The sequence below is a fragment of the Eschrichtius robustus genome, chromosome 6 (genome assembly GCF_028021215.1).
Source record: "Eschrichtius robustus isolate mEscRob2 chromosome 6, mEscRob2.pri, whole genome shotgun sequence".
In the NCBI taxonomy this organism is placed as follows: domain Eukaryota; kingdom Metazoa; phylum Chordata; class Mammalia; order Artiodactyla; family Eschrichtiidae; genus Eschrichtius; species Eschrichtius robustus.
Window position 1 is genome coordinate 30900389 of NC_090829.1, and position 24357 is coordinate 30924745.

General features: G+C 36.3%; 1 protein-coding gene across 3 annotated transcripts in view; it reads left to right on the forward strand.

Annotated features, from left to right (window-relative positions):
• The window catches only part of RNF13 (ring finger protein 13), a 157503-nt gene that overhangs the window by 113319 nt on the left and 19827 nt on the right, over positions 1–24357 (forward strand). For all 3 annotated transcript variants that reach the window (XM_068546088.1, XM_068546087.1, XM_068546089.1), the window contains one exon: positions 12359–12452. In XM_068546088.1, the coding sequence (XP_068402189.1) occupies positions 12359–12452 (94 nt within the window). The remainder of the gene's footprint in view (positions 1–12358; positions 12453–24357) is intronic.

The window sequence follows — 24357 nt, forward strand, 5'->3', positions numbered from 1 at the left end:
CTTAATCTGATATTTTTCTTATGATTAGACTGGGTTGGTTATAGGTTTTTAAAAAGAGTATCAGCAAAGTCAAGTGCCCTTCTCATCCTAACATGCCAGGGGGGTACATGATATTTGCATGACATCACCGATGATGATAACCTTCATCCCTTGGTTTAGGTAATGTTTGCCAGGTTTTTCCACTATAAAGTTAATATTTTTTTCTCTTTCTCTATTCTATTCTTCCTTTGGAAGTGAGGCACTAAGTATAGCCTGTCCTAAAAGTGGGGAGGGGCAGGAATTAAGCTCCACTTCCTGGAAGTAGGGAAGTATCTACATTTATTATTTAGAATTTTTTGTAAGGAAGATTTGTCTCTTCTTGGCATTTATTTGTTCAATCATTTATTTATATTAGTTTGTACTCTGTATATTTATTTTATACTTTGGGTAATAATCCAATACTACATTATTTTTGCTGTTTAAATTGTTTGAGCTTTGGCGATTGGGAGCTCTGCAGGCTGGGTCTTGGGTCCCTTTGATTCGACCCATCCTTTTGTCTTGTAAGTACTTCTTTAGTGTCTGGTACTATAAGAAACTCCAGGCTCATTGTTTATTTTTCTGCCCCAGCCCTGGAATCAGATATTTCTCCAAGGAGCTCTGCTTTTTTTAATTGAAGAGTAGTATTTAGAGACCAACATTTGGACACTGGGCATTATTGATTTTTATATATTAATCTTATCTCTGCAAACTTACTGAATTCTCCTATTCTGGTAATTTGAATTTGTTGATTCTCCTGGGTTTTCAGTGTAGAAGCAAGGATGGAAAGTTAGAACAACAAACAACAAACAAAAAGTACCCTTGGCAAATTAGAAGTAAATACCCTTAAACCAATAAAGATTAATGACTAAAAACTTAAAATGAACATCATTAAATAGTGAATTATTAGAAGCCTTCCCATGAAAGTCAGGTACAAAAAACAAAGGATGCCTGTTGTACCTCCTGTTTAATGTTGTGCTATATTTTCTGGTAAAACAAGAAAAAATGTTATAAGAATTAGAAATAAACTAAATTTTTATTTGCCTTTTTTCTTTTAAAATAATGAATGGGTGCTGCATTATATGTCTTTTTTTCTATCTGTTGTAATAATCATTGTTTTTTCTTTTACTCTATTGTTATGTTGGATTACATGAATTTGTTTAGTAAATTCTAAAAATCCTTGTATTTTGGGTATAAACTCTCTTTGATTATGATATATAAATTTTGTCTTTGCATTTTGGGTTATTCAAATTTTGCTAATATGATCTGCCAGTTTTACACTTGGACATAGGTGCAAAAATCCTAAATAAAATATTAGCAATCTGAATGTCCAGGTAAGGGGAAAATTTTAGTTTTATGGGGCTAGAATAATCTTGACATCAAAACTAGACAATCCCTTGAGCACTGTTGGTAGGAATGTTAAATGGAGCAGTCACTATAGAAAACAGTACAGCAACTCTTCAAAAAAGTTGAACATAAATTTATCATATGATCTGACAATTCCACTTCTGGGTATATACCCAAAAGAATTGAAAGCAGGGAGTCAGATATTTGTACACTTATGTTCATAACAGCATTATTTTCAATAAGCCAAAGGTAGAAGCAACCCAATTGTCCATTGATGGATGAGTAGATAAACAAAATGTGGCATATACATGCAATGGAATATTATTCAGCCTTAAAAAGGAAGGGAATTCTGACAGATGCTACAACATGGATGAATCTTGAAGACATTATGCTAAGTGAAATAAACCAGTCACAAAAGGACAAATACTGTATGAGGCTATTTATATGTGGTACCTAGAGTAGTCAGATTGAGACAGAAAGTAGAATGGTGGTTGCCAGGGGCTGTGGAGAGGGGAGAATGGGGAATTACTGTTTAATGCATACAGAGTTTCAATTTTGGGACATGGAAAGAGTTTGGTAGATGGATGGTGGTGATGGTAGCACAACGACGTGAATGTACTTACTGACACATACCTGTGTACTTAAAAATGGTTAAATAGTAAATTTTATGTTATGTATATTTTACCACAGTTTAAAATAATTAGACAAGATAAAGCTAGCCCCACAAAAAAACTAAAGCTTTCTTTTATTTTCTACTATCGAAAATAGTTTTTTTAAAATAAAATTGGGATTATCGTTTACTTGAATTTTTGGTGAAGGTTGCCTGTAAAATCATCTAGATCTGCTGATCTTTTTCATAATTACTTGGACGTATAAATGCTTGTCTACTTCATCATACTAAATTATATTTCTAAGAAATTGTCTATTTTGTCTGTTTTCAAGTATTGTATAAAGTGATTTATAATATTTATATACTTAAATAACAAAGAGAATTCCTACTATATGTGGGATGAGTTCTATTTATTCATATCCATCCATGCCTTGTACAATATGGTCAGAAGTTTATCTTGAGGAACCAAGATGGCAGACTAAAACGACATGTTCTCCCTCTTGCGAGAACACCAGAATCACAACTAGGTGCTGGACAATCATCGACAGGAAGACAGTGGAACTCACCAGAAAAGATACCCCACATCCAAAGACAAGGAGAAGCCACAATAAGACGGTAGGAGGGGCGCAATCACAGTAAAATCAAATCCTGTAACTGCTGGGTGGGTGACTCACAGACTGCAGAACACTCATACCACAGAAGTCCACCCACTGGAGTGAAGGTTCTGAGCCCCACGTCAGGCTTCCCAACCTGGGGGTCTGGCAACGGGAGGAGGAATTCCTAGAGAATCAGACTTTGAAGCCTAGTAGGATTTGATTGCAGGACTTCAACAGGACTGGGGGAAACAGAAAATCCACTCTTGGAGGGCACATACAAAGTAGTGTGCGCATCGGGACCCAGGGGAAGGAGCAGTGACCCCAGGGGAGACTGAACCAGACCTACCTGCTAGTGTTGGAGGGTCGCCTGCAGAGGTGGGGGGTGGCTGTGGCTCACCGTGGGGACAAGGACACTGGCAGCAGAAGTTCTGGGAAGTACTCCTTGACGTGAGCCCTCCCAGAGTCTGTCATTAGCCCCACTAAAGAGTCCAGGTAGGCTCCAGTGTTGGGTTGCCTCAGGCCAAACAACCAACAGGGAGGGAAGCCATCCCCACCCATCAGCAGTCAAGCGGATTAAAGTTTTACTGAGCTCTGCCCACCAGAGCAAACCTCAGCTCTATGTACCACCAGTCCCTCCCATCAGGAAACTTACACAAGCCTCTCTCTTAGATAGCCTCATCCACCAGAGGGCAGACAGCAGAAGCAAGAAGAAATACAATCCTGCAATCTGTGGAACGAAAACCACATTCACAGAAAGACAAGATGAAAAGGCAGAGGGCTATGTACCAGATGAAGGAACAAGATAAAACCCCAGAAAAACAACTAAATGAAGTGGAGATAGGCAACCTTCCAGAAAAAGAATTCAGAATAATGATAGTGAAGATGATCCAGGACCTCAGAAAAAGAATGGAGGCAAAGATCGAGAAGATGCAAGAAATGTTTAACAAAGACCTAGAAGAATTAAAGAACAAACAAACAGAGATGACCAATACAATAACTGAAATGAAAACTACACTAGAAGGAATCAATAGCAGAATAACTGAGGCAGAAGAACAGATAGGTAACCTGGAAGACAGAATGGTGGAATTCACTGCTGCGGAACAGACTAAAGAAAAAAGAATGAAAAGAAATGAAGACAGCCTAAGAGACCTCTGGGACAACATTAAACGCAACAACATTCGCATTATAGGGGTCCCAGAAGGAGAAGAGAGAGAGAAAGGACCAGAGAAAATATCTGAAGAGATTATAGTTGAAAACTTCCCTAACATGGGAAAGGAAATAGCCACCCAAGTCCAGGGAGCGCAGCGAGTCCCATACAGGATAAACCCAAGGAGAAACACACTGAGACACACAGTAATCAAATTGGCAAAAAGTAAAGGCAAAGAAAAATTATTGAAAGCAGCAAGGGAAAAACGACAAATAACATACAAGGGAACTCCCATAAGGTTAACAGCTGATTTCTCAGCAGAAACTCTACAAGCCAGAAGGGAGTGGCATGATATACTTAAAGTGATGAAAGGGAAGAACCTACAACCAAGATTACTCTACCCGGCAAGGGTCTCATTCAGATTCGATGGAGAATTCAAAAGCATTACAGACAAGCAAAAGCTAAGAGAATTCAGCACCACCAAACCAGCTCTACAACAAATGCTAAAGGAACTTCTCTAAGTGGGAAACACAAGAGAAGAAAAGGACCTACAAAAACAAACCAAAAATAATTAAGAAAATGGTAATAGGAACATACATATCGATAATTACCTTAAACGTGAATGGATTAAATGCTCCAACTAAAAGACACAGGCTTGCTGACTGGATACAAAAACAAGACCCATCTGTATGCTGTCTACAAGAGACCCACTTCACACCTAGGGACACATACAGACTGAAAGTGAGGGGATGGAAAAAGATATTCCATGCAAATGGAAATCAAAAGAAAGCTGGAGTAGCAGTACTCATATCAGATAAAATAGACTTTAAAGAATGTTACAAGAGACAAGGAAGGACACTACATAATGATCAAGGGATCAATCCAAGAAGAAGATATAACAATTATAAATATATATGCACCCAACATAGGAGGACCTCAGTACGTAAGGCAACTGCTAGCAGCTCTAAAAGAGGAAATCGACAGTAACACAGTAATAGTGGGGGACTTTAACACCTCACTTACACCTGCAGACAGATCATCCAAAATGAAAATAAATAAGGAAACAGAAGCTTTAAATGACACAATAGACCAGATAGATTTAATTGATATTTATAGGACATTCCATCCAAAAACAGCAGGTTACTCGTTCTTCTCAAGTGCGCACGGAACATTCTCCAGGATAGATCACATGTTGGGTCACAAATCAAGCCTCAGTAAATTTAAGAAAATTGAAATCATATCAAGCATCTTTTCTGACCACAACGCTATGAGATTAGAAATGAATTACAGGGAAAAAAATGTAAAAAACACAAGGACATGGAGGCTAAACAATATGTTACTGAATAACCAAGAGATCACTGAGGAAATCAAATAGGAAATGAAAAAATACCTAGGGACAAATGACAATGAAAACACGACAGTCCAAAACCTATGGGATGCAGCAAAAGCAGTTCTAAGAGGGAAGTGTACAGCTAGACAAGCCTACCTCAGGAAACAAGAAAAGTCTCAAACAATCTAACCTTACACCTAAAGGAACTAGAGAAAGAAGAACAAACAAAACCCAAAGTTAGCAGAAGGAAAGAAATCATAAAGATCAGAGCAGAAATAAATGAAATAGAAACAAAGAAAACAATAGCAAAGATCAATAAAACTAAAAGTTGGTTCTTTGAGAAGATAAACAAAATTGATAAGCCATTAGCCAGACTCATCAAGAAAAAGAGGGAGAGGACTCAAATCAATAAAATCAGAAATGAAAAAGGAGAAGTTACAACAGACACCGCAGAAATACAAAGCATCCTAAGAGACTACTACAAGCAATTCTATGCCAGTAAAATGGACAAGCTGGAAGAAATGGACAAATTCTTAGAAAGGTATAACCTTCCAAGACTGAACCAGGAAGAAACAGAAAATATGAACAGACCAATCACAAGTAATGAAATTGAAACTGTGATTAAAAATCTTCCAACAAACAAAAGTCCAGGACCAGATGGCTTCACAGGTGAATTCTATCAAACATTTAGAGAAGAGCTAACACCCATCCTTCTCAAACTCTTCCAAAAAATTGCAGAGGAAGGAACACTCCCAAACTCATTCTATGAGGCCACCATCACCCTGATACCAAAACCAGACAAAGACACTACAGAAAAAGAAAATTACAGACCAATATCACTGATGAATATAGATGCAAAAATCCTCAACAAAATACTAGCAAACAGAATCCAACAACACATTAAAAGGATCATACACCATGATCAAGTGGGATTTATCCCAGGGATGCAAGGATTCTTCAATATACGCAAATCAATCAATGTGATACACCATATTAACAAATTGAAGAAGAAAAACCATATGATCATCTCAATAGATGCAGAAAAAGCTTATGACAAAATTCAACACCCATTTCTGATAAAAACTCTCCAGAAAGTGGGCATAAAGGGAACCTACCTCAACATAATAAAGGCCATATATGACAAACCCACAGCAAACATCATTCTCAATGGCGAAAAACTGAAAGCATTTCCTCTAAGATCAGGAACGAGACAAGGATGCCCACTCTCACCACTATTATTCAACATAGTTCTGGAAGTCCTAGCCACGGCAATCAGAGAAGAAAAAGAAATAAAAGGAATACAAATTGGAAAAGAAGAAGTAAAACTGTCACTTTTTGCAGATGACATGATACTATACATAGAGAATCCTAAAGATGCCACCAGAAAACTATTAGAGCTAATCAATGAATTTGGTAAAGTTGCAGGCTACAAAAGTAATGCACAGAAATCTCTTTCATTCCTATACACTAATGATGAAAAATCTGAAAGAGAAATTAAGGAAACACTCCTATTTACCATTGCAACAAAAAGAATAAAATACCTAGGGATAAACCTACCTAGGGAGACAAAAGACCTGTGTGCAGAAAACTATAAGGCACTGATGAAAGAAATTAAAGATGATACCAACAGATGGAGAGATATACCATGTTCTTGGATTGGAGGAATCAATATTGTGAAAGTGACTATACTACCCAAAGCAATCTACAGATTCAATGCAATCCCTATCAAATTACCAATGGCATTTTTTACGGAACTATAACAAAAAATCTTAAAATTTGTATGGAGACACAAAAGACCCCGAATAGCCAAAGCAGTCTTGAGGGAAAAAAACGGAGCTGGAGGAATCAGACTCCCTGACTTCAGACTATACTACAAAGCTGCAGTAATCAAGACAATATGGTACTGGCACAAAAACAGAAACATAGAGCAATGGAACAAGATAGAAAGCCCAGAGATAAACCTACGCACCTATGGTCAACTAATCTGTGACAGAGGAGACAAGGGTATACAATGGAGAAAAGACAGTCTCTTCAATAAGTGGTGCTGGGAAAACTGGACAGCTACATGTAAAAGCATGAAATTAGAACACTCCCTAACACCATACACAAAAATAAACTCAAAATGGATTAGAGACCTAAATGTAAGACCAGACACTCTAAAACTCTTAGAGGAAACATAGGAAGAACACTCTTTGACATAAATCACAGCAAGATCTTTTTTGATCCACCTCCTAGAGTAATGGAAATAAAAACAAAGATAAACAAATGGGACCTAATGAAACTTCAAAGCTTTTGCACAGCAAAGGAAACCATAAACAATACAAAAAGACAACCCTCAGAATGGGAGAAAATATTTGCAAACGAATCAACGGACAAAGGATTAATCTCCAAAATATTTAAACAGCTCATGCAGCTCAATATTAAAGAAGCAAACACCCCAATCCAACAATGGGCAGAAGAGCTAAGTAGACATTTCACGAAAGAAGACATACAGATGGCCAAGAAGCACAGGAAAAGCTGATCAACATCACTAATTATTAGAGAAATGCAAATCAAAACTACAATGAGGTATCACCTCACACCAGTTACAGTGGGCATCATCAGAAAATCTACAAACAAGAAATGCTGGAGAGGGTGTGGTGAAAAGGGAACCCTCTTGCACTGTTGGTGGGAATGTAAATTGATACAGCCACTATGGAGAACAGTATGGAGGTTTCTTAAAAAACTGAAAATAGAATTACCATATGATCCAGCAGTCCCACTACTGGGCATATAACCCAGAGAAAACCATAATTCAAAAAGACACATGCACCCCAATGTTCATTGCAGCACTATTTACAATAGCCGGGTCATGGAAGCAACCTAAATGCACATTGACAGACGAATGGATAAAGAAGATGTGGTACATATATACAATGGAATATTACTCAGCCATAAAAAGTAATGAAATTGAGTCATTTGTAGAGATGTGGGTGCATCTAGAGACTGTCATACAGAGTGAAGTAAGTCAGAAAGAGAAAAACAAATATCGTATATTAACGCATGTATGTGTAACCTAGAGAAATGGTACAGATGAACTGGTTTGCAGGGCAGAGGTTGAGCCACAGATGTAGAGAACAAATGTATGGACACCAAGGGGGGAAAGCCACCGGGGGGTGGGGATGGTGATGTGATGAATTGGACAATTGGGATTGACATGTATACACTGATGTGTATAAAATTGATGACTAATAAACTGCTGTATAAAAATAAAATAAAATAAAATAAAATTCAAAAAAAAAGTTTGTCTTTCAGAGAAGTGGACTTTGAGATTTTCTTTTTTTTTCTTTCATGCAACAAATATTTATTCTGCACCTCTGAACCTCGGCAGTGCTCTAGGGTGTGAAGTTTCCTCAGTGAACAAAATAGGTAAAAATCCCTGATGTCAAGTATTTTACATTCCAGTGGGACTTATGTATTTACTCTCCTTTTTAATTTATCTCATGAATTTCTGCTCTTGGCAGTATTATTTTCTTTCGTCTACTTGTTTTGGATACGTTGCTTTTCTTTTTCTAGCTTCATCAGCTAAATACTTATTCATTTTTCTTTATAGTATATGCCTTTAGGTTATAAATTTCTCTTTAACAATCACTTTTGCTGTATGTAACTCATTACTTTTTTTTTTTTTTTAAATATAATCCAATTTATCACTGTTTTCTTTTATGGCTTCTGGTTTTTTTTGTTTTTTTTTAAATATATATATTTTTAATTTTATTTATTTATTTATGGCTGCGTTGGGTCTTCGTTTCTGTGCGAGGGCTTTCTATAGTTGCGGCAAGTGGGGGCCACTCTTCATCGCGGTGCGCGGGCCTCTCACTATCGCGGCCTCTCGTTGCGGAGCACAGGCTCCAGACGCGCAGGCTCAGCAATCGTGGCTCACGGGCCCAGTTGCTCTGCGGCATGTGGAATCTTCCCAGACCAGGGCTCGAACCCGTGTCCCCTGCATTGGCAGGCGGACTCTCAACCACTGCGCCACCAGGGAAGCCCAACTCATTACTTTTGATAAGGAATATTTTTATTTTAATTTGGTTTAAATTGAGAATTTTTTTCACTGTTATGTGGGATATTTCTTTACCACTTTTGATGTATCCATCCATGTGAATGGGAAACTCAGTTACTAATACTCCTAGCCCTTCCCTACTCTTCTACTCATTTGGTCTTAGGAGAGATGAAGTACCTTATCTGTGTGGTACATTTGGGAAGAATAAATTAGGGCATGCTTGGCTCAGCTTCATCTTTCTCTTGAGTTGAACCTGTCTTCAGCTCCTCCAGGACTGGTTCTTCAGTTCTAGGGGAGGGTGAGGGAAAGGCCTACTCCATTCCTGATTGTCTTTGTCTATATCTGGGTGGGCAAGGCAGTCTAATTCAGTGGTTAAGGAGAAGGTTCTATTTCTTTCTTCACCGAGTCTGCCAGTTCATGATCTTATTTTCAAGTTATTCAGAATTCAGGTGGTGAAGAGACATGGTAATTGTGGTTAAATTTTGTAAACATTCCCCACCATATGTGTGAAAAGAATTGTGGAGTCCAAAGTTTTATATATGCCCGTTAGTTTGAGCTTGGGTATTTGTCTTGTCCAGTCTTTTTTTCTTTCTTTCTTTCTTTTGTATTATTTTAAAGACAGTTTTATTGAGATATAATTCACATAATATAAAATTGACCTATTTAAATCATATAGTTCAGTGGTTTTTAGTATATTCACAGAACTGTTCAGTCATTGCAGTTGTCCGTGGTTTTTTGCACTCCTCTGTTCTCTAAAGCAGTGCTATGCAATAGAACGATGTTGTGAGCCACATTTATTGTAATTTAAGATTTTCTGGTAGCCAAATTAAAAAAGGTAAAAGGAACTATTTTGGTGAGATTAACTTAAATACTGTATTTATTTAACTTAATAAATCTAAAATGTATTTCAACGTTCAGTTAATATAAATAATTAAAAAATATGTTTTACATTCTTTTTGTACTAATCTTTGCAAACTGGTGTGTATTTTATACTTTTACAGCAAATCTCAATTGAGACCAGCCGCATTTCAAGTGCTCAGTAGCTACATGTATATAATGGCTACCATATTGGGCATCATAGGTCTGTGGTCTTTTTTTTTTTTTGGTCTGCTTGATCTAGAAATTACTGAGCTTGTGAATTTGTGTATTTCTCCCATAATTTTGTCAATTTTTAGGTGAAGTGTCCTTTTTATCATTGTGATAACTATTTCCTAATGATGATTTTTGTCTTATATCCTGTTTTACTTTATATGCCAACTTTTACTTAGTATTGTCATGATATAATTTTAGCTATCCCTGTATTTTTTACCTTTACTTTTGTCTTAATGTGTCGTTAAGTTTTAATCTTGTGTCTTGTGAATGGTTGGAATTTTTTCTTTATCCAATATGATATACTCTTTTAAAAAAAAACTGGTGAATTTACCCCATTTGCATTTTTGTGATTTGGACTAATTTCTATTGTTTACTTTTTATTCTGTTTTTTTTTTCTACTATACAGATTTGGATTACTCAACTTTTTTCCTCTTTCTCTCTCCCTTTCTCCCTTTTTCCTACTAGTTTGAAAGCTTATATTGTTTTTTTCTAGTGGTTACTATTAAAATTTTAAAACAAACATCTACTGATTAATATATTAATAAACTGCACATTTAGATTGTACAGTTTGGTAAGTTTTGACATACATATGTATACCTGAGAAACCACCAGCGCAATTAAGATAATAAAATATCAGATCAGCTTGAAAAGTTTCCTCATACTCTGTGATAATCACTCCCTTTCACCTCTTCCAAATTTTTCCTTCATGTCTCCCCCCACACCATTCCTGGGCAACCACAGGTCTGGTTTTGGTCACTGTAGATTAGTGTGCATTTTCTACCACTTTATATACAGGGAATCATAAATTACATACTCTTTTGTGTCTGCCTTCTTTCTCTCAGAATAATTATTTTGAGATTCATATATGTTATTGAATATATTGATATTCATTACTTTTTATTGCCAAGTTGTATTCCATTGTATGACTATACCACAGTTCTGTTTATCCACGTACCTGCTGATGAACATTTGGGTTGTGTCTCGTTTTTGGCTATTACAAATAAAGCTGACATAGACTTTTTTGTACATTTGTATACAAGTTGTTATATGGATATACACTTTCATTTCTATTGGCTAAATATAAGTAGGAGTGGGATGATTAGGTCATTTGGTAAATATGTGTTTAAATTTATAAGAAACCACCAAACTATTTTCCAAAGTGGTTGTACCATTTTACAATCCTTTCAGTAGTGTATCAGAGTGCCAGTTCTTCTACTTCCCTGCCAACACTTGGTATAGTCAGTCTTTTTCATTTTAATCATTTTAATAGGTATATAGTGGTATTTGTGATTTGAATTTTCATTTTTCTCTTGACTAATTATGTTGAACATCTCTTCAAGTGCTTATTTGCCATCTGTATATCTTCAGTAGCAAAGTGTATATTCAGATATTCTGCCCATTTTTTTCTCTTGGGTTGCTTGTTTTCTTATTATTGAATTTTGAATTCTTTATATATTCTGGATAGAAATCCCTTATGAGATGTGCAATTTGCAGATATTTTCTGCCAGTCTGTGAACTGTCTTTTATCTTTAAACAGTATCTTTTGGGGACAGAAGTCCTTAACATTGATGTAGTCAAATTTGTCAAAATTTTCTTTTACGGACTTTGTTTTTGGCATTTGGTTCTGGTCCCATGGACTTCTTTTTTATTCTTGCAAGCATAGCAATTTATATTTTAAAGTATTTTGTATATTTTATCTGATATTTCTGAATATTTATAGTATAGGTGTTCTGTATTAGTTCGGTCCATTTTGCTGCTAGAACCACTGAAAGTGCAGTTTAATGCATGTTATGTTTGAAAATTTTATTAGTTTGTAACTTACAGAAATTCCAAACCCCCCCCCCCCCATTTTTGATCCAGTGGAGTCTTTGTAACCTGGAATCTACCATTTATATTTTTGCAAACAAATAGTTACATGTTATTTATAATGTTTTTGTCAGAGTAAATTAAAGATAATTTAGGTCATTGAATAAAAATTCAAAGGATAATTTATGGGCTAACTAATCACTAATGATAACTAATCATGGATATTTTAATTAATAGTCTCATGACTAGGGTTTAAATAAATTGAATTGATTTGTAGCAGCTATCTAGAAACATAAAAGACATTTGTTATTTTAATGGTCATTTTCTATTTGCATGTTTAATATCTGACTCCCTTTTTTTTCTCTTTTATTTTTAGATCACAAAATTTGTCCAGGATAGACATAGAGCTAGAAGAAACAGACTTCGTAAAGATCAACTTAAGAAACTCCCTATACATAAATTCAAAAAAGGTAAGTGAATATTTTTATTTTCTAAATAAAAACCCTTAGTTTATTTAATAATACATGGTGATTATACTCTAATGCAATCTTCTGAGTCCTTGCCATACCCTATGCCTAACACTCAGTAATGAATGAGTGAATGTGGAAGATGGTCTTTTGCTGTGGTTTTCCTGGTGAAAGCAAGAAGGGGATACATGGTCTTCAGAGAATTTAAAAACAATAATGAAACTGACCAAAATGCTTTTTATTATCCCCATGTGCCAGAAGTTCTAAACATCAGTAGGTAAAATACTTCCCTCCACCTGGGTGGTCTGCTCCCACTGGTCTGCCTCCCACTCTCTCTCCCACCCTACACCACCACTGTATTAACATTGCAGTAACTAAACACATAGTTTATAGTGTTGTGTTAACTAAACACAGTAGATAGCTATTATGTGTCAATATATTGTAAATGTATCATCTCATTTAATTTTCATATTTCTATGAAATGGGTACTGTAATGGGCATTATAGATGAGGAAATAGAGGGTCAGAAAGGCAAAAAATTTAATGTCTCACAGCCAGCACTAAGAGAGCTGGGGAGGGGCATGGGTCTAATACTCTAGCCAATGTAGTTTCTCCTGCTTATGCTTGGTGAGCTTTTAGTGTAGGTCCATGCTTATTAAATCTTTTTGGCCAGTAGTCCCCAGAATTTTCAATTTCTGTACCAGTAAAAATGTTCTGTTTTTTAATTCAGCAAAGAAAATGCATAGAGAGTGGAAAGGAGAAATAGAGAAGGCATTAAAACTTAATTCTGTCAACTATACTTCAATAAAAAAAAATTAGTTCTGCAAATTTTTTATTTTTCCAGGTAACAAAATGTTTAAAAAACCTACCATTTATAATAACCATAGTTTATGAAAAATATAAAATGTAACAACAAATAAATAGGAAAATCACATGTTAAAAAATAAATAACGACATTCATAAAAATGCAGTGTGCTATCATCATACAGTGTGGATTAAGTAAAAGTTATTCATAAACCAATTTGAGGGCTGGCTTTAGGAATCACTTTTTTAGACTCCATTTTGTGTGTTTATTTTTATGTTTCCTAAAACCAGGGGGAAAAAAAGAGTAAAAAAAATGATGTTGATATTGTCCTAGGCTAAAAATGGGCATGCATAGTTGGCTTTTCTTCTGAGTAAGATAAGTAGCCATTGTAGGATTTTGAGCAGAGAAAAGATCTAAATTAAAAGTTGAGTGGGCCTTTCTTGCTGCTATGTTAAGAATAAGATGCAGAGGGTCGGGGTGTAAGCAGAGACCAGATGGGGGCCGTCACAGTAATCCAAGTGAAAGACGCATGTGGCTTGGACTGGAGTGGCAACAGTAGAGGGGGTGAAGAAATCTTAGATTCTAGATACATTTGTAAGGTGGAATGTACTGGATTTATTGATGGACTAGTTATGGGGAGAGGAAACAAGGATGACTCCAGATTTTTTGGTCTCAGTGACTGGAAGGATGGCATTGCCTTAAATAGAAATAAAGATGGTGGAGCAGGTTTGGGGAGGAAATTTGGGAAATCAGTGTTGGACATGTGGAATTTCACATGTTCACTAGACATTTAAATGAGTCTGGAGTTTAAGAGAGGGGTCTGAACTGGAAGTATTGATATAAAAAGATATATTTAAATCATAAGACTGGATGAGATTACCAAGAGAATGAGTATGGATGGACAGAATACTAAAGACATACTGGGGCATCCCAACATTGAGTAAGGAAGAAGAGGAATCAGCAGTGGAGACTGAGAAGGGGTGACTAAGTTATACAGAGGAAAATCAGAAGGAGTGGTTTACCAGAAACCAAGTGATGCAGATCTCTAAGGAGCAAGGAGCAATAGATAACCTGTGTCAAATGTTCCTGATAGATAAGTAAGATGAGAACTAATTGACCATTAGAAGTTATTATCTTGATGTACAGTTTTGACAGAGTGGTCCGTCCATAAACCTGATTGTGGTGGGTTTGAGAATGGAAGGAGAGGAACAGTAACTATAGACAACTTTTTCAAGAAACTTAACTACAAAGGGGAGCAAAGAAATAGTGTAGTAGCTGGTAGGGGAAGTTTCGTTAAGAAATAATAGCGTATTGCTGAAGGAAATTGATGACGTAGGTGATAGATGGGAGAATTGCTATAATAATGTCTTTGTGAAGGCAAGAAGGCATGGGATCTGGTGTACAAATAGGTGGATTGACCTTAGATAGGAGCATGGAGAGTTGAGCTTAGGGAAAGTAGAATATGTGGGTGCAAAATCCTGGTAGTGTTTATGGTGGTCAGGCTGTGGAAATATTCTTTACCTCCATTGTTGTCAATGAAGTAGGAAACACAATCATCAACTGAAAGATGAGGATGGGGGAGGAGATTTTGGAGGTTTAAGAACAGAAAGGTATAAAATGTTATTCTGGGAAAGTAGATGGGAAGATGGGCTAGGGAAATATAAAACATTGCCTGGGAGCCTGAACCTCCCTTTCAGGTTCATAGTTATGAACCAATCAGCGTAACTGTGTGTTTTTCTCTAGCCATGTTCATCTGTATGGAGTGGTGTTTATCCTTACCATACCGTCACATCTTTTAAAAAATGTGAAGTGTAACATGTATACAGAAAAGTATATCAGACATTTTTCTGGAACCATCCAGTTCAAGAAACAGAACATTACTAGCATTGCAGAAACTACTGTGGCCCCTTCTAGATTGTAATCCTTTCCTCCTCACTGGAAGTAATCACTATGCTGGCTTATGACAGTCATTTCATTGCCTTTATCTTAAGTTTTGTCACCTATGTATGGATTCCAAAACAATATGATTTAATTTTTCGTAGTTTTGAATTGCGTTTTTGGTCTTACCTCTTTTATTAACAATTTTTTTGGTGAAATTAACCCACTTTATTACATGTATATGTAGTTCATTCACTTTTATTTCTTTGTATAAATATATTATTTATCCATTTTACTATTAATAGACATTTGGGTTTTTAATTTATTTTTTATTGAAGTATAGTTGATATTCAGTGTTCTGTTTTGTTTCCCCAGTTTGGGGCCATTACAGACCATACTTTTAAGAACATTCTTGTACATATATCCTGGTGTGTATGAGCATGAATTTCTTTAGAGTATATACCTAGAAGTAGATTAGCTGGCTTAGGATATACATATCTTCAATTTTATTGGATAATACCAAGTTTTTTTCAAAGTGATGATGGTACCAGTTTATATTCCCCTCAGTAGTGTATAGGAGTTCCTGTTGTCCCACATATGTACCAATATTTTGTACTGACAGCCCTTTAAAGTTTAGCCAATCCAATGGGTTTATAAAGATAGCTCATAGTGGTTTTAATTTACATTTCCCTACTCGTCAGTGAGGTTAAGTGCCTGTTTATATTTTTATTTACTAGTTAGATTTTCACTTCTGTGAAGCACCTTTCATGTCGTTTTCTGTTGGGTTATCCTCCACTTCTTTTTTTTTAAAATTAATTAATTAATTAATTTATTTATTTATTTATTTATTGCTGTGTTGGGTCTTCATTTCTGTGCGAGGGCTTTCTCTAGTTGCGGCAAGTGGGGGCCACTCTTCATTGCGGTGCGCGGGCCTCTCACTATCGCGGCCTCTCTTGTTGCGGAGCACAGACTCCAGACATGCAGGCTCAGCAATTGTGGCTCACGGGCCTAGTCGCTCCGCGGCATGTGGGATCTTCCCAGACCAGGGCTCGAACCGTGTCCCCTGCATTGGCAGGCAGATTCTCAACCACTGCGCCACCAGGGAAGCCCTCCACTGCTTTTTACATGTAGGAGGAATTCTTCAGATGTTCTCACAACCCCACCCTGGAGTTGTGGTGTGTGGTGAATCAGTTCTTCACTGATTTTTTTGTGTCTTAACTGTCTTCTGGTTTGTCGCTTATGTTTTCACAGGACTAAAGTTCTTTTTTAATTAATTAATTAATTTATTTATTTATTTATTTTTGGCTGCGTTGGGTCTTTGTTGCTGTGTGCAGGCTTTCTCTAGTTGCGGCGAGCGGGGGCTACTCTTCGTGCTGTGCGCGGGCTTCTCGTTGCGGTGGCTTCTCTTGTTGCGGAGCACGGGCTCTAGGTGTGCGGGCTTCAGTAGTTGTGGCACGTGGGCTCGCAGGCTCAGTAGTTACGGCACACAGACTTAGTTGCTCTGCAGCATGTGGGATCTTCCTGGACCAGGGATCGAACCCGTGTCCCCTGCATTGGCAGGCAGATTCTTAACCACTGCACGAGCAGGGAAGTCCCTTAAAGTTCTTTTATGGTAGTGTTTTTGCATGTTTTAAAAGAACTTCTTCCATACTCTAAGGTCATACAGATATTATGTTATCTTCTGAAAGCTTTATAGTTTTGCCTTTCATGTTTGGGTATTTAGTCTACCTAAATTGATTATGTAAAATGGGGGCCCAATTTAAGTGATTTCCAATTCGATATTTTGTATAAGGATATCCAGTTGTCCCAGAGCTAAGTATGAAAAATACACTGTTCACAGTGTTGGTCACCTCTGACACAATCAAGTGTCCGTGTGTGTGAGTTTGTTTCTGGACTTCTCTTGGTCTTACTGTTTGTCCTTATACCAATACCACACTATCTCAGTTACTATAGGTTTATGGTAAGTCTTGATATCTGATCGAGTTAGTCCTCCCACCTTGCTCTTCAACAACTTTTAGTTATTTTTGACACTTTGAATTTCCATGTAAATTTAAAATCAGCTTGTCAAGGCCACCCTACCTCTAAACATATACATACAACTATTGTATTTGTTGTAGTAAAATAGACATAACATAAAAGTTACTATTGTAACCATCTTTAAGTGTAAAGTTCAGTGACATTAACTGTATTCACATCGTTGTGCAGTCATCACCACCACCCATCTCCAGAACTTTTCCATCCTCCCAAACTGAAACTCTGCACCCAGTAAACAATAACTCTCCATTTTCCCCTCCCACCAGCCCATGGCAACTGTCATTCTGCTTTCTATCTCTGTGAATTTGTCTTTTATAGGTACGTCATATAAGTAAAATAATAAGTGATTGGCTTATTTCACTTAGCATAGTGTCCTCAAGATTTATCCATGTTGTAGTATGCGTCAGAATTTCTTTCCTTAAGGCTGAGTAATATTCATAATATTCTATGTATATACCACATACTGTTTATCCATTCATGTGTTGCTAGATACCTGGGTGCTATTGTGAATAATGCTGCTATAAACATAGAGGTACAAATATCTGTCTGAGTCTCTGCTTTCAGTTCTTTTGGGTGTATATCCAGAAGTGGAATTGCTGGATTAAATGGTAATTCTCTGTTTAATTTTTTGAGGAACACCATACCATTTTCCATAGTGGCTGCATCATTTTACATTCCCACCAGCACTGCACAAGAGTTCCAGTTTTTCTACATCCTTGCCAATGCTGTCATTTTCCGGGGTTTTTTTGATAATAGTCATCCCCTAATGGATGTGACATGGTATCTCACTGTGGTTTTGCTTTGAATCTCCCTAATGATTAGTGATGTTAAGCATGTTTTCATGTGCTTATTGGCCATTTGTCCATCTTTGTAGAAATGTCTGTTCAAGTCCTTGGTTGTATTCGTCTGTAACCTTTTGGGAAATAATTTCAAACTTAGAAAAACTTTGCTTCAAAGTTAAAAAGCTTTTGTTCTGAGAAAGAGTCTGTTAAGAGGACAAAAAAACTTTTCATGAATTGTCCAAAAACACCCATATACCCTTTACCCAGATTTACCTATTACTTACTATATTAGCTTCCATAGGGTTGCTGTAACAAAGTACCACAAACTAGGTGGCTTAAGACAATAGAAATTTATTTTTTCATAGTTCTAGAAGCTAGAATTCCAAACTCAAGGTGTTGGCAGGGTTGTTTTGTTCTTAATCTAGGGAAGGAGTCTTCCTTGCCTCTTCCTTGTTTCTGGTGGTTGCTGGCAATCCTTGGCTTTCCTTGACTTGTGGCAGCATAACTCCAATCTCTGCCTCCATCTTCACATGGCTTTTTTCCCTGTGTGTGTATGTGTGTCTAAATTTCCATTTCTTATAAAAACACCCAAATCCATTGTAACCTCATCTTAACTTGATTACATCTGGAAGGAACCTATATCCAAATAAGGTACATTCACAGGTTCCAAGTGGACATGAGTTTTTGGAGGCAACCTATTGCTTTATCATTTTTGCTCTCCTTCCTTACGTATGTATATATGTATATAAAATTTTTCATCTAAATAATTTGAGAGTAAGTTATATGCATCATGATCCTTTATGTCTAAATATTTTCATGTGTATTTCTTAAGAATAAGGAGATTCTTTTGTGGTACTGCATTTAAGTCACCAACTTCAAGAAATTTGTTGATGGACTATTTTAATCTAATTCATTCCTTTTTCTAGTTTTGTCATTTGTTCCAATAGGTTCCTTTATAATAATTTTTCTTCCAGTATAGTATCCAATCTAGTATCACTTATTGCATGTAGTTATCATATTTCTTTGGGTTTCTTTAATCTGGACTTGTTATTCAGCCTTTGTCTTTTGTGACATTGACATTTAGAATAACACAGTGCCCCTGCCTTTTGTTAAAAAACATTTTTGTTTTTTAATAGATTTTATTTTTAGAGCAGTTTTAGGTTTACAGAAATATTGAGCAGAAAGTATAGAGAGCTCTTATATGCCCCTCCCCTCTTAAAATACTCCTAATATTATCATCTTTCATTTGTGTGGTACATTTGTTACAAATGATGAATAAATATTGAAATATTATTAACTAAAGTACATAGTTTGTGTGAGAGTTCACTCTTTGCATTGTACAATTCTGTGCATTTTGACAAATGTGTAATGTCATGTATCTACCATATCATATAGAATAGTTTCACTGCTCTAAAAATCCCCTGTGCTCCATCTAGTCATCCCTTTCTCTTTCCTTCCCACAAACCACTGGCAACTGCTGATCTTTTACTGTCTATAGTTTTACCTGTTGCAGACTGTCATATAGTTGGAATAGCAAATATGCATTTAAGGTTCCTCCATGACTTTTTGTAGCTTGATAGGTTATTTCTTTTTGTTGCTGAATAATACTCCATTGTATGTCTGTACCAAAGTATGTTTATCCATGTTGTCTATTGAAGAACATCTTAGTTGGTTCCAAGTTTTGGCTGTTAAGAATCAAGCTGCAATAAACTTTTGTGTGCATGTTTTTGTGTGGACATCAGTTTTCAACACATTTGGGTCAACAACAAGGAGCATGATAGCTGGATCATGAGGTAAGACACTGTGTGGCTTTGTAAGAAAACGCTCAGCTGTCTTCCGAAGCAGCTGTACCATTTTGCTTTCCCACCAGAAATAACTGAGAGTTCTGTTGCTGCACACCCTCTCCAGCGTTTGGTGTGGTCAGTGTTTTGTATTGTAGCCATTCTAGTAGGTGTGTAGTGGTATCTCATACATATGATGTTGTGCAGCTTTTTATATGCTTATTTGCATTTGCCATCTGTATATCTTCTTTGATGAGATCTTTTACTCATGTTTTAATTGGGTTGTACACTTGACTGAATGTTTGTATTCTTCCAAGATTCATATGTTAGAGCCATAATCCCCAATGTGATGATATTTGGAGGTAGGGCCTTTGGGAAGTGATTAGGTCATGAGGATGAGGCCCTCATGCATGGGATTAAGTGCCTTCATACTTGAAGAAACACAAGAGAGATGATCTCTCTCTCATGTGAGGATACAGCAAGAAGGCAGACATCTGCAAATCAGGAAGAGAGCAATCACCAGGAACCAAATTGGCCAACCCCTTAGTCTTGGACTTCCTAGCCTTCAGAACTGTGGGGAGTAAATGTTTGTTGTTTGAACCACCCAGTCTATGGTGTCTGTTATGGCAGCCCAAGTGGACTAAGACAGGTTGTTTTCTTATTTGGGTTTTAAGAATTCTTTGTATATTTTGGATACCAAGCCTTTATCCGATATGTATTTTGCAAACATTTTTTCCCAGTGTGTGGCTTGTCTTTTCATTCTCTAACAATGTCTTTCTCAAAGAAGAAGTTTTTAGTTTTAATGAAGTCCCTCCTATCGGCTTTTTTCTTTCATGGTTCATTCTTCTGGTGTTGTACCTAAAAACTCACTGTCAAATTCAAGGTCACCTAGATTTTCTATGTTATCTTCTATAAGTTTTAGAGTTTTGCCTTTTCCGTTTAGGTCTATGATCCATTTTGAGTTAATTTTTGGGAATGGTGTAACATCTATGTCCAGATTCTTTTTTTTAATATTTCTTTTTATTCTGGTAAAGTATGTATGTAACATAAAATTTGTCATTTTAACCATCTTAAGGGTACAATTCAATGGTATTAATTACATTCACAATGTTTTTGCAGATATCACGACTATCTATTTCTAAAACTTTTTCATCATTCTGGAAACTCTGTACCTCTGAAACAATTACTTCCTATTCCCACCTCCCACCAGTCTCTGATAACCTCTAGTCTACTTTCTGTCACTACAGATTTGCCTATTCTAGATATTTCTTGTAAGTGGAATCATACAATATTTGTCCTTTTGTGTCTAGTTTATATCATTTAGCATAATGTTTTCAAGGATTACCCATGTTGTAGCATGTATCAGAACTTCATTGCTTTTTATGACTGAATAATATTCCATTGTATGAATTTACCACATTTTGTATATCCATTTATCTGCTGATGGACACTTGAGTTACTTCCACCTTTTGGCCATTGTGAATAACACTGAAAATTGGTGTAAAAGTATATTTGAGTTCCTGCATTCAGTTTTTGAGTAAGTATCTAAGAGAGGTATTGCTGGATCATATGGCAATTCTGTGTTTAACTTTTTGAGAAACTGCCATACTGTTCCACAGTGTATTCTTAATTATGACACCAAGAGCATGAACAAAAAAAAGAATAGAGAATTTGGACTTCATCATAATTAAAAGGTTTTGTGCTTCAAAGAACGTTGACAACGATGTGGAAGAATAAGAACCCTTGTGCATTGTTGCTGGGAATGTAAAACAGTGCAGTGGCTGTGAACAGTGGAAAACAGTATGGAGGTTCCTTAAAAAACTAAAAATAGAACTACCTTATGACCCAGCAATCCCACTACTGGGCATATACCCTGAGAAAACCATAATTCAAAAAGTGACATGTACCACAATGTTCATTGCAGCACTATTTACAGTAGCCAGGACATGGAAGCAACCTAAGTGTCCATCAACAGATGAATGGATAAAGAAGATGTGGCACATATATACAATGGAATATTACTCAGCCATAAAAAGAAACGAAATTGAGTTATTTGTAGTGAGGTGGATGGACCTAGAGTCTGTCATACAGAGTGAAGTAAGTCAGAAAGAGAAAACAGATAGCGTATGCTAACACATATACATGGAATCTAAAAACAAAACAAAAAACATGGTACTGATGAACCTAGTTGCAGGGCAGGAATAAAGAGACAGACATAGAAAATGGACCTGACACAGGGTGGGAGGGGAAAGCTGGGGCAAAGTGAGAGTAGCATCGACATATATACACTACTGAATGTAAAATAGTTGGCTGGTGGGAAGCAGCAGCATAGCACAGGGAGATCACTCGGTGCTGTGTGATGACCTAGAGGGGTGGGATAGGGAGAATGGGAGGGAGGCTCAAGAGCGAGGTGATATGGGGACATGTGTATGCATATGGCTGATTCACTTTGTTGTGCAACAGAAACTAACACAGTATTGTGAAGCAATTATACTCTAGTAAAGATCTGTTAAAAAAAAAAAAAAAAGACATTGCCATAAAATAACTAATAAGAACCTGCTGTATAAAAAAAATCAAATCAAATCAAAAAAAAAATACATTGCCAATTCCAAGCTCATGAAGATTTACCCCTATGTTTTCTTTTAAGAGTTTTATGGTTTTAGCCCATACTAGGTCTTTGATCAGTTTTGAGTTAATTTTTATATATAGTGTGAGGTAGGGCTCCAACTTTATTCTTTTGCATGTGGAAATGCAATTGTCCGAGCACCATTTGTTGAAATGACTATTCTTTCTTCATTGAATGGTCTTTTACCCTTGTCAGAGATATTGGCCATAGATGAAGGGGTTTATTTCTAGACTCTCAAGTCTATTCCATTGATCTCTATGTCTGTCCTTATGCCAGTACCACACTGTTTTGATTACTCTGGATTTGCACTACATTTTGAAATTGGGAAGTATGAGTTTTCCAACTTTGTTCTTTATTTTCCAAGATTGTTTTAGGTATTTAGGATCCCTTGCGAATTCCATCTGAATTTGAGGTTTGAGTTTTCCATTTCTGCAAAAAAGGCTGTAGGAATTTTGACAGGGATTGTGTTGAACTTGTAGATTGCTTAGGGTAGGATTGAAACTTTAACAATATTACATCTTCCAATCCATGAAAATGGGATGTCTTTCTATTTATTTAGGTCTTCTTTAGTGTCTTCCATCAATGTCTTACAGTTTTCAGTATACAGGTCTTATCACCTCCTTTGTTATTAGATTTTTTTCCTATATATTTTATTGTTTTAGATGCTATTGCAAATGGAATTAATTTCTTAATTTTCTTTTTGGATTGTATATTACTGGTGTATAGAAACCCAACTGATATGTTGATTTTGTAACCTGCAACTTAGCTGAATTTATTAGCTCTAGTAGGTTTCTTGTGGATTCATTGGGATTGTCTATACATAGGATCATGTCATCTGCGAATATACATAGTTTTACTTTTTCCTTTCCAATTTTGGATTCCTTTTATTTCGTTTCATTGTGAATTGCTCTGGGTAGAACCTCCAGTGCAGTGTTGAATAGCAGTGGTGAAATCATGCACCCTTATCTTGTTCCAGATCTTAGGAGGAAAGCTTTCAGTTTTTCACCATTGAGTATGATGTTAGTTGTATGATTTTCAAAAATGCCATTTATCCAATGAAAAAATGGGCAGAAGACCTAAATAGACATTTCTCCAAAGAAGGTATAACAGATGACCAACAGGCACATGAAAAGATGCTCAACATCGCTGATTATTAGAGAAATGCAAATCAAAACCACAATGAGTATCACCTCACACCAGTCAGAATGGCTATCATCAAAAAGTCTACAAATAATAAATGCTGGCAGGGGAGAAAAAGGAACCCTCCTACACTGTTGGTGGGAATGTAAATTGGTGCAGCCACTATGGAGAACAGTATGGAGGTTCTTTAAAAAACTAAAAATAGAGCTACCATATGATCCAGCAATCCCACTCCTGGGCATACATCTAGAAAAGACGAAGACTCTAATTCAAAAAGGTACATGTACCTCAGTGTTCATAGCAGCACTAGTTACAATAACCAAGGTATGGAAGTAACTTAAGTGTCCTTCAGCAGATGAATGGATAAAGAAGATGTGGTGTATGTATACAATGGAATATTACTCAGCCATGAAAATACAATGAACTATTGCCATTTGCAGCAACATGTATGGACCTAGAGAATATCATACTAAGTGAAGTAAGGCAGAGAAAGACAAATATCATATGATATCACTTATATATGGAACCTAAAAAATAATACAAATGAATCTATATACAAAACAGAGTCACAGACATAAAAAGCATACTTATGGTTACCAAAGGGAGAGGAGGGAGGGAATTAGGAGTATGGGATTATCGGATACAAACTACTGTACATAAAATAGATAAGCAACAAGGATTTACTGTATAACATAGGGAACTATATTCAGTATCAGAAAAATGAAAAAAATGCCATTTATCACAATGATAAAGTTCTCTCTTTTTTTTTTAAAGGTGAATTTTTAAAATTTTGTTTATTTATTTTTTTTGGCTGTGTTGGGTCCTTGTTGCTGCGTGCAGGCTTTCTCTAGTTGCGGCGAGCA